General features: G+C 39.9%; 1 protein-coding gene across 1 annotated transcript; it reads right to left on the bottom strand.

Moving 5' to 3' along the window:
* Positions 1–8,671: 8,671 nt before the first annotated feature.
* LOC122028666 (receptor-like protein 44) lies at positions 8,672–10,392 on the bottom strand. The gene has a single exon (XM_042587510.1). The coding sequence runs from the start codon at positions 10,251–10,253 to the stop codon at positions 9,381–9,383; it is 873 nt and encodes a 290-aa protein (XP_042443444.1). The 5' UTR covers positions 10,254–10,392; the 3' UTR covers positions 8,672–9,380.
* Positions 10,393–11,941: the final 1,549 nt, after the last annotated feature.

Genomic DNA, 11,941 nt, shown 5'->3' with positions numbered 1-11,941 from the left:
ATGAAGGTCTCATACACTTCACTGTATCCAAATGCCCACCCTTGAACAATAATGCTTATCCTTAAGCATTCATCATTTCAATAATGAAGGTCCCATACCCTTCATTGTATCAAATGCTCACCCTTGAGCATTACTCGATGTTATGATGCTCATCCTAGAGCATCCATAGCTCCACAATGAAGATATCCACTCTCCATTATCTTTTTTAACGCTCAAGCTTGAGCATTGTTTTTCTAAACGAAGGTTTAACCATCTTATAGGGTTTCAAAAAATATTTTTCATGTCCTTAAAGAGCAACTCCTCCTAAAGTCATACTTCAAACTTCTGTCATTGCACCAACAATGACTTGGAATTCCTAAACCTTTAGGAAACCCAAAAATGTGAAGTTTTGAGGTTCAAATATCAAAATTTGAATGCAAACATCAACCTAAACTTCAACTTAGTCTTCCTTAATCATTTCCCTTTGTTTTCATCATAAAAACTCTCCCTAAATGTATACAAATGTAGTTCAAGGGGGTAGGAGCGGTTACCTAAACTAAAAATGGTTTAAAATGCTGAAATCAGGCTTTCCCAACCAAAATCAGCATTCCCAATCGATTGGGGTTGAGTCTCAATTGATTGAACCCATTTCAATCAATCCACAGATCGATTCAGGAGGTTTTGTTCGCAGAACCTTCCTCTGAATCGATTGCCTGATCGATCCATGAGTGAATGGATCGATCAGCTGATCGATTACGTATTTACGTGAGCTACTGCTCATGAGAAACACCTCCCAATCTATCAGTTGCTCGATTAGGGGCCTCCAATCGATCGACTGAACGATTGGAGCTCTGATTTCCTGAAATATATTTTTCAGCGAAATTCAGAAACTCTCCAAAAATTCTACAAAATTTTAAAATCATGAAAATTCATGTAGACATTACTTAGGGTATATACAATTATGGAAAAATAATTTTCTATGAAAATACTTCATATTTTCAAAGATTGACACAAACTTGAAAACTTGTAAAAATTTCAATGTTTTCTTCTAGTTTGTGTCTAACTTTTCAATGATGATTACTATCAAAAGATAGTCTTCACCAAGGTTTTTCAAAGTATATTTAAAATAATTTTTAAAACCAATATCCAGCCATATTCTTTAGGCTCAATGCACATGACTTGTACATTATCTTTCCCAATGATTGGAAAACACATAACTTGTGTTTTGACGAACCTAAAACTCAATAAGAATGCACTAAATTAACATCTTGAGTTTTGTTCATCATCCTAACATCTCACTTATATTTAATGTGTACTAAAATACATACAAGTCACCTTATAGTTCTTTGTAAGATGTAAAGTTTGGTTTTGCCCTAAGCTAGGGATCATGTATATCTATCTAGGCATTTTAGATTATGAACATCCACTTAGGATGCTACTTTTTAATAAATGTCATTTGTCCTTAATTGCAAGAATTTAAAAATAATGCATGATGATTCTTATAGCATACATTAAAAAGAAAATAATTTCCAAAAGAAAATATGTTATAGCTACATGATGTATGTATGACATGCCACTGTATTTTTGTTGTTTTTTTATAATAAGCATGAGTGCAAACTATGATGTCATGGCATGTGATGGGCAAACAAAGCATGACAATTAGTATAAATAAAATATACCTAGATTATCTATCTAAGTGTCCTTAAATCCTTAGCTAAACCTAAAGGTAGTCCTAGATTGCCTATATTTTCTTGAGAAAATGCCAAAACCCAATTTGACATTTCTTTTGCACTTGATTAATTTGTGCCAATATAAATTACATTGTTTCTCAAATAATGACATATTTTACTCTTACAAAGAGTAAACAAATTAAATTAAGGCTTAAATTTGCTCTTAATTCCTTAAGAAGATGCCAAAATCCTAACTTGGCATTTCCTGTATTTTTCTTATTTGTGCCAATTAAAATTAAATTCAATTCCTCAAAGTTTGACATATTTCACTCTTCCAAAGAGTAAACAAATAATCCATTTCATTTTCAAATGTTAACAATAATTTTGAAAATGCTCTACGAGTGTCAACTTCATCAAGGTTGGGTTAACTGTCCTTCCAATTAGAGTTGACACTCTCTAACCCATCTAAGGGGTAGAGAAAATGCTCCTAGGAATTCAAAATCTATTGGTGCTCCTTGGATGCTCTAGGTACTCACTAGGGATGACTTCCCTAGATACATTCCTAATGACCTTGTTAGGCTTCTTAGAAGCCTTGGTCATCTTCTCTAAGTCAACTCTAGGGATAGCTTCCCTTGTGACCTTTTTAATGACTTTGTTTGACTTCTTAGAAGTTTTAGTCACTTTTGTCGTTGCATGCAAAGATATTCCTAGGGATAACTTTCCTTGTATCATTGACTTGACCGCTAGACCTAGGGTTGGTTCCATAGCTATATGGAACCCTATGATAAGCTATTACATCCTTCCTAGCCTTGGGTTTGTATCCCAAATCTCTATGGCCATTGGATGACCTTTGTGCTCCTAAACCTAGGTTATGCTCATTTTGCCCTTTTAGGATATTTTCCATCCTTTTTAGGGTCTTTTCCATTTTATCAAATCTTGACCTCAAAACTTGATTTTCTTTCCATAAATCCCTAGTTTTTTTATTTTTAATTTTATCCTTGAGCATTTTTATTTTTAGGCTTATACCTAAAATCCTTAGAGTTATTGCCTAAATTTTTATTTACCTTCCTAACCCTAGGTGTGGTAGTCTTAGCATGAAGAGCCACATGATTTTCATTAATTCTATCATGCCTCCTATGTTTATGGTAAATAGCATTAAAAAGATATAAATTAGAACTAGCATGATTTTTACCATGATTTAAAGGGGTAGACTCAATAAATGATACCTTGGGTTTTACCTTGGAAGCTCCCCCTTGACTTGTGTTTCCTCCCTTAGGCTTGACCGTCTTCTTCCCCTTTGGACATTGACTCCGATAATGTCCTTTTTGATGACACAAGAAGCACACAATGTGCTCCTTGCTCTTCTTTGTTGTGGAGGATATCCTTGGGCTTCTCCTTGCCTTTTTGTGTCGGTTGTCTCTTTTTCTTGGTCAACTCAGAACATTTGCTCTTGTAATTCTCATGTTCCCTACACTCAAATCATATAATATGATTTTTATTATTAATAATTGAAATATTTATACCTTCACATGTAGGGGAGGCACTTAATCCTCCATTTGATTTTTCTTGTGTTGTGGAGGTTGCCCCATCTTTTTCTTCACTTGACTCGAAAGTAGAAGCTTCTCCTTCTTCTTGGTCCGGTGTCAACGAATGTCTCTCCCCCTCAATCCTAGAGGTGGAGACTTCTTCATCTTCATCTTGTACATGGAACAAAGAGTATGCTCCCTCTTTGCCCTTGTCGTTGCATTTTGTTGAAGACGAAGCTTCTTGGACCTCTTCTTCGGAAGTTGAGCATCTCTCAACTTCGATGTCCTCTTCCTCTTGGTCTTGATCCAATGAGTCACCCTCTTTGAATTCTTCTTGATTTGGTATAGTGGAAGGGATCTCATAAATCTTTGCCAATTTGCTCCAAAACTCCTTGATATCCTTGAATTCTCTAACTTGAGCCAAAATATTGCTTGGTAATAAATTAACCAATAGCTTGGTTACTTTGTCATTTGCCTCGCTCCTTTAAATTTGCTCTTGGCTCCACTTGCTCCTCTTGAGAGTTTTTCCCTTTGAATTTGTTTGAGATTTAAAACCTTCTATTAGAGCAAACCATTGCTTTATCTCCATCATAATAAAATTTTCGATCCTTGTTTTCCAATAATCAAAACTTGTGGATACAAATAGTGGAGGCACCGTTGTGTCGAATCCAAGTCTATCTTGGAATTTCATCTTGAAGTTGAGCTCTTGATGAATTCTTTGACTTGATGAATTTTGCTCCAACTTCATCACCCTCTAGCCTTATTGCCCCTTTCGGTGATGATTCTGATGAAGAGCGACCTCGCTCTGATACCACTTGTTAGGGTCAAAATGTGCTAGAGGGGGGGTGAATAGCTCGTTGCGCTTGTTGATGTGCTTCTTCGATGATGTATAGCGGAATAAACAACAAGAAACACACTCTACAATGCTAACACAAGGATTTACTTGATATCCAATTCAAGAAGATGTGACTAATCCAAGGATCCACACACGCGAGCACTTTTCACTATAAAAACACTCCTTTACGGTAACTCCCGAAGGCGGAAAAGCCTTACAACACTCACAAGCAAATACAACACACACAAGAAGAAAAATACAATGAATACAAATGAAAACCCTCTCTTCTTGCTTACTTGTTGCTTGTTGTTGCCTCTTGAACCATGGAAGTGCACCAGTACTTGTCCCCAAGAGCTTCCAAGAACTGGCTGTGAGCAGTGGAGAAGATCGCGTGAAGAGGAATTGAAGAACTGCGGAGGAAAATGCTTGCCAACGGCTATAACCTGCGCAACGGTTGAATCCCAGTCGATTGAATGACTCTCAATCGATTGGGGAGACTTTGAATCGATCAGTCGATCGATTCAGAGCGCCTCTGTACTCTCTGGGAATAAGCTGAATCGATTGACCAATCGATCCAGCATTTCTCGCGTATGCGCGCAAGAGATCCCGTCCCCAATCGATCGGTCGATCGATTAGAGATGTCGATCGGCCGATAGATTGGAGATGCCCAATCGATCGGCTAATCGATTGTGAGCGCTTCTGTGCGCGCGATATGAGCTCCCAATCGATCGGTCGATCGATTGAGCCATTGCTTTATCGCAACACAACCACAATCGATCTGCTGATCGATTGGTTACCCTTTGACTTGCTTAAACCAAGTCTAGGGTCCCCAATTCCAACATCTGGTCAACCGTGACTTGTTGGAACATTAAACCTAGCATCCGGTCAACCTTGACCTGATAGGACTTCTTCACCAAGTGTCCGGTCAATCCCTTTGACCCACTTGAAATTTTCTTCTCATGCCAAATATCCAATCAATCTTGACCCACTTGGACTTACCGTCTCATGCCAAGTGTCTGGTCCTTCATGACCCACTTGGACTTCCTTCCACCAAATGTCCGGTCATCCTTGACCCATCTGGATTTCCTTGTACCAAGTATCCAGTCAACCCTTTGACCTACTTGGACTTCCCACACCAGGTGTCCAGTCAACCTTGACCCAGCTGGATTTCCATGTGCTTGGCTTCACTCACCAGGTCTTTCCACTGCCTGGCTTCACTCACCGGGACTTTTACCTGTCTAGCTTCACTCACCAGGACTTTCCAACTGCCTAGCTTCACTCACTAGGTCTTTCACCTGACTTCACTCACCAGGATTTTCCATTTGCCTAACCTCCAGTTAGGACTTTCCTAGTCAAGTATCTAGTCAATCCTTTGACACACCAGGACTTTTACCTATCTAGGACTCTTCTTCATACCTACCTGGTCAACCTTGACCAGAGGGGAATTGCACCAGCAATCTCCCTTGATTGCACCTGCAATCTCCACGTATTGTCAAACATCGAAACCCAAACATCTAGACTTAGGCTCGAGCCAACTCAATCTCAGTCAACTTGGTCAATCTTGACTCAGGGGATATTGCACCAACAACTATAATATTTCACCAACAATAATAATCTAATAAAAAATTATTATCATACTAGCATCAATTTACAACTGTTATACTATAAAATTACAACAACAATAATAATAGTTTTATTGAGTTTATAACAACAACACACATTACAACAACTCACAAGAAGAGCATAATAATTTAGAAAAAATAACAATTAGTAGTATATATAAATAACAATTATGTAGACAACAATAATAAAAAATATTGTAAATATTGTTCTTTAAGATCCATAACAAATTAGTCATGCTTGCAATTTTATTGGATAGGAAGAGCAAAGTTCTCCATATCATCCAATAAAAAAAATCATATTCTCTAGTGTTTTCAATTATCCTAAATGATTTTCTGTAGCAAGATAGCTCAAGTGATCCTCCTTGGTTTGACTCTACTTCAAATCCTCTTATTATCCTTAGTCTTTTATAAAAAGAGATAAATATTCTATAAATAATAATTAAAGAGGCTCCTATTAACTTAGAAGAAAAAGGAATAAAGCAGGATTCATGCTATTATAATTATAAGAATAAATAATCTCTTAGTATTATTATTCAAATCTAGTACAAGATTATAATGTTTCATAACATAGTTTATTCCATGATCTTGTCATTCTTTCTCCATATTATTTTTAGAATGTAAGACATTTGAATAGCTGTAATAAAATATAAGGATAAAAAGATCTAGAGCTGAATAATCAACATATTGTTAATGAGGCTTTTGCATATGTTAAGAAAATTAGTCTGGTTCAAATAATTAGTTAGAAAGTCAAAGTTCTGATATTAAAATATATTATCAAAGTGACAATAAAAAAGTCTAGCAAACCAATCGTTATATGAAAAAGGTTATCTCAACTTAAAAATATATACTTGGAACAAATTGGTTAGAAGAGATTATATATAAGTTTTAGTCAACCTTAAGAGAATCATAAAATAAATAATGAAAGTTATTTGTAACGAAATCCAAGATTAAATTAGACAAGAATGCCCAAGTATTTTTAACTCATTAAATTTAATGCACCATCTTAAACAGGAATTACCATCTATCTAAGCATGAGATTATATCATAACCATCTCATTTCTTTTCTCACTTGCATAGCGTAGCAATGGTGTAGAAGGACGTTAGAGTGGTGGGGACGACGAGGAGGATCGATTGTTGCATCTCAAACTTGTTGAACTACTACTCATCGTCCATCTCGATGATAAGGAGAACTACAGTGATAAGAAAGATAGTGTCAACAATTCACGCGTTCTATCTTTCTGATCTATTAAGGAGCTTCTTAGTCACAGTGGCGACCTCAGCGTCGGCAACCCTATCTAGTGCAAGGGCGGAGGCATGTACAGTGTTACCCTAGAATATATATATATATAAACTTTTAGCTTGGGCATAGACAAATTCTTGGCTCTGCCATTGATCTAGCGTGATAATCATAGACTCTTAGACGAAGCTCAATATGCGGGAGAGCAAGTTGTCAGGATGTTTCATAGGTGAACTCTTTGACGGAAATGAAGGAGAAGATTATGTTTTTAATTGGAGAAAACAATAAAATGGTTCTGAGTTTTTTTTCCCAAATGAACCGTAAGAAGGAATAAAGGGAATTATAGAAAAGAATATAAGAAATAATACTTGATTTAATCAATTTTAAAATGGATATATTTTTTAGGTAATATACAAAACTAGCTACATTCGTTTGTAAATCGCCATATTTTAATTGTTCCTTTTTTTGTTTAAATTTTTTTATACAATTTAATTTATACGATTATCCGGCAAATTTTCAGTACTCAAACTACTTTATCTATTCGATACCCTAGAGCACGGGGACTTATTTTCTTCTGGTTGATTGATGCCGTGGCCGCCACTGTCTCGGCAATCGGCCATCCTCTCTCGCTCCTAGTTCCTCAGTGATCATTAATTTCTCCGAATGCTTCCACACATTCAACGCATTGAATGATTCACCTTCTTTGGAAAAATTGTTCTAACTCGGTTGCAACGCTTCAGTGGGCTGGTTTTTGCAGATTAGTCAGTTGTGCAGGAGAGGCGATTGATTCCGTGCCCTCTCAGGCAAACCTAGTTCTTTGCTTCATTTAGTTTTTAATTCCGTCGTTGTTAGTCGTGAATTAAACTTCAGTTATGATTTTTCCTCACTCATTTGCCACCCGTTCAAGATGCTTGTCATGCTTTACGTTCATATTGGAATTCTCTCGTATCACTTTTAAGAATGATTAATTCCGAGTTTCGGAATCTTCCCAGAACCAACTATCAACAACTTATTAACCTTTAGTTCTTTTACTAGCTTTCCCTAAGATCTCAGAATTATTAATCTAATTCCTTTCACATACTTCAGAATTACTTATCATGGAGGACACTTCAGAATTATTACCTCCCCTTTCCGGCGTAGTTCGCGCCAAGGTATAATTATAGCTCTGAACTTTGCATTTTATAGGAGTGTTCTTTTGGATCGATGGCATTAATTTCGATCGGTGTTGGGACGAGGGCTGGCTTGGGTTATGATTCTCTTGGCATTAATTTCGATCAGTGTCCTCCAGCTCCATTGTGAATGAGTGGGGTGCTAAAACCCTGTAGAGTTGTTCCTGCATACGGCTAAGGGACAAATGGGACATTAAGTTGACTGATCCGTGGCAGGCTGCATGCAACCTTTGTTGAAAATTTCTGAAATTTGCATTGAAAATAGTATGCACAAGCATCGGATGAGATCAAATATTAGTCCTTCTGATGCAGGCAGAGAATAATACGCAATCGAAAATAAAGAATGTCGTATCTCTCCAAATTAGTATCTGAACTCGTATGACTCGATCAAGTTAAATATTCTTCCATGCAACGTTCTTCTGTCTAGACGCCTGGGTCCCTGCGTGCACGCCTATTCGCCTTTCCCCAAAAAACATATATATAAAGAGTGCTATCTATATCATATGCATGCGATAACATTCACGGATATGCTACGCACTTGACAAAAAGAGACTAATACCCGATGTGATGTGCAAGATCTGAGTTAATGTCTCCCTGTCTGAAAGCAGGTAACTGGAACAGGACACTAAATTAAATAAGATCATGTCCTTGTTCTTCATAATCGCTAGCTACAGCATAAACATTTTATATTTCTTCTTCCTTTATTTAATAGATACAGAATCACACTGTACACCTCCACTTTCTACCTTGGGCAGCAAAACTTTCGCAATTGACACTCACAGACAGAGAGCTCAAATAAGCGGTGCTGCAACGGCAACAATTGGTCTCTGCGATGTGTCAGGGCTAATTGAGAATATAACAAGATCTGAACGTTCTCATACACATGCTTTGTTTTTTTAGTCTCAGGAAATTAAGTGATCATGATCTCGGATCCACTAATTAGAGACTGTACTGAACCTCTTAGTTAACTTTAAAGCTGGAAACTGATGCCAGATCCACGACTCTTCCTTTGCAGCACAGTGAGACAGCAATAAAGCAATGGAAAGTCACCAGCTCCCTCCAAATCCTTTTGGCCATGCCATAAAAGCAATGACACGGAAGATGCTGTACATATTTCACCTTTATCTTCCATAAAAAACAGAACAGCTCGAATTACTGCACTCGAGGCCACGTAGTGATGACAATTTGTCCCATCAATGTGTTTATACAACTGATTCAGACGTTTAGATCACAAAAAGTCGACTTAGTAAAGAGAAAGTGAAGCAACAAATATGTACTTAATTGGTAAAGAAAACGGAGGGAGATGGAGCTAGAACATAGGAGGGTGGGTGGCAAATTGATGTCAATAATCGGGCATGAGGTTTGAAATCTTTGCCTCCTCGCCGGTCGTCAATGCGGCCCGGTCGGTGAGCCGGAGCCAGATGCAAACGGCGGTGAAGCTAAGCACCAAGCTGATAAGTCCACTGCCGAGGCCGATCCCGACAATGGCGAGCACCGAGAGCCCACCGCCCCGCTTCGGCGAGAGGGGGTACCCGTACAAGTCCTTATTGCCGAGGAAGGAGGAGGCGTTGAACCTGGGAATCGCGGCGGCGGCTGCGCCGCCCAAGGCGCTGCGGTTGGCGAGCAGGGTCGGAATGGGGCCCTCGAGGCGGTTGTAGGAGACGTCGAAGGTGGAGAGGCGGACGAGGAGGCCGAGCTGGTCTGGGATGATGCCGGAGAGGAGGTTGGAGTGGAGGTCGAGGACGTTGAGGTAGGCGCAGAGGGCGAGGTCCGGCGGGATGGGGCCGGAGAGGCGGTTGGAGGAGAGGTTGAGGACGGCGAGGTTGAGGAGGGAGGAGAGCTCCGGGGGGATGGAGCCGGAAAGGGCGTTGGAGGAGAGGTCGAGGGATTGGAGGTTGGTGCAGTTGGCGATCGACGGGGAGACAGCGCCGCCGAGGGAGAAGGCCGGGAGGGAGAGCTTGTAGACGCGGCCGTTGTTGCAGGTGACGCCCTCGAGGTAGGAAGTGAAGCCGTTGCAGGGGGAGGCGAAGGTGGCCTCCGTCCAGTTGCGGAGGCTACCGGTGGGATCCGTCAGCGAGCTGCGGAGATTGGAGAGGCAGGCCTCGTCATCTGGATCAGAGAGCGCCGGAGGAGGAAGGAGCAGTAGGACGGAGAGAATCAGTGACGAGAGCAGCGGAAGGAGATCAGTCGCCGGTGGTAGTAGCGTCGCCGCCATTAATTAGAGAGCCAACGGCTGGGGAACGAGGATAGGGATCGGAGCAAGCGGTGCAGGTAGAAATGCGATCCTGCTCATCTCTCTCTCACTCTGATCTGTCGCGTGTCGGATGACGTTGAGAGAAGCAACTGGACGAATGCTTATTGAAGGTTTAAATTGTACTTTTAATTAAATTAACAATTTCCAAGTCAAGAACAAGGTTTAAAAGATTTTCAAAAAATAAATTATTTTGTGAGAATATTTATAAAATCCTTATTTAAAATTAATAAAATGATCAGTACAATTCAATAATATATATATATAAACATTCGAACAGACACTATTTGGAGATGTTGTGGTGGCTTTATCGATGAGTGGGCCTCCATTCATTGCTCATTGCTTGTCAAGAGGGCCTCCATTTATGCATTTTGAAAAATCAAATAAGACTTTTTAAAAGTAGATTATTAATTAATAGCTTCTCGTGACTGCATTTAAATATCACATGATGCATATTGGGATTGACTTTGAAAATAACTTTTTATTAATATTTTTAAATCGATTAATTTTAAGTTTATTTTTTTTAGTCTAGTCAATTTTCATTATCTACTCAATTGGGGACGTTAATATATCTACACAAATCTTGAGGCGTCATTGTGGGGATGGGAGATGAGAACTGTGAGTTCCCATTTTCAGCCATGAAACAATGAAACTCGGCTGTAGCGTATCGCAGACAAGTACAGGCAGAAAAGGATTGATCACAAATTGCCAAAAGCTGCGTGGAAACCAAAATAAGACGTGAAAAGTATTATTGCGCTGCTTCCTTGCTGGGAACATGATCATTCAGCTTAGATCTGGCTCATGTCGATGAATTAGTCGATCGATTTCTGATGCCAGTAACCCTCTTTGTGAAATCCAGTTCTCAGGCTACTGTCACCCTGCTAAAAAAATTCCGAAGCAGTAATTGCATTTTTGTTGTTTCATAACGCAAACACAGGTTGTACAATGGTAATGCTATGTAAAATACTGAAAAAGGACGAATAATTATAAAGAAAATTTCTGTAATTTTTGAGAATTTTTCCAAAATTTTTCGGAGACCGTATGACTTCGATCACGGGGATAAAAATTGGACCCCGAGAAAGCCTGTTTAGGCTATCCCATTTTCGCGAGGAAATATTGATTTTCTTTAAATATTTATTTTTAATTTTCTTTTATTTTTCTTTTCCTTCGTTTTCCCCCTCCCCCACGTGCCCGACGCCTCCTCAAGCCGAACTCGCGCCGATCCCTTGCCCTAACCGCACGCGGCGGTTCCCTTCCCCCCTCGCGATTAAACTCCTCGGCTAAGGGTTTCTCTTCCTCTTCGTGGCCGAAACCGATCGCTTTCCTCACCTCTGCCCAATCCTCTTACTCTCTTCTCCTCCGTCCCTGCCCAAGCGCCGACGAGCGCGAGCCATCGTCGCCTGAGCCGCCCTCCCGATCCCTTCGTCTCCTCCACCTAACAGCGTCGCCCCTATACGAGCCCTTGCCGATCTTCCCCTCTTCCTCTGCAGAGCGTCGTCGTCGCATGAGATAGTGTTGGCCACTTCCACACCATTGGCCCTACTCCCGATCTCGCGACGTTGTGCCCTAGTTCTCAACTCGTCGGTCAGGTTCTCATCGCCTTGGTTGCCCTGATCCGCTGGGTATCACCACTCTCTGTTGCTGTTGAACCG

This window comes from Zingiber officinale, chromosome 10B, assembly GCF_018446385.1.
Source record: "Zingiber officinale cultivar Zhangliang chromosome 10B, Zo_v1.1, whole genome shotgun sequence".
In the NCBI taxonomy this organism is placed as follows: domain Eukaryota; kingdom Viridiplantae; phylum Streptophyta; class Magnoliopsida; order Zingiberales; family Zingiberaceae; genus Zingiber; species Zingiber officinale.
Note: the sequence above shows the minus strand (reverse complement) of the source record. Positions and strands in the feature narration are given on the sequence as shown.

Coding starts and splice junctions, on each gene's coding strand:
- LOC122028666 (XM_042587510.1), bottom strand. CDS start 10,253: ATGGCGGCGACGCTACTACCACCGGCGACTGATCTCCTTCCGCTGCTC.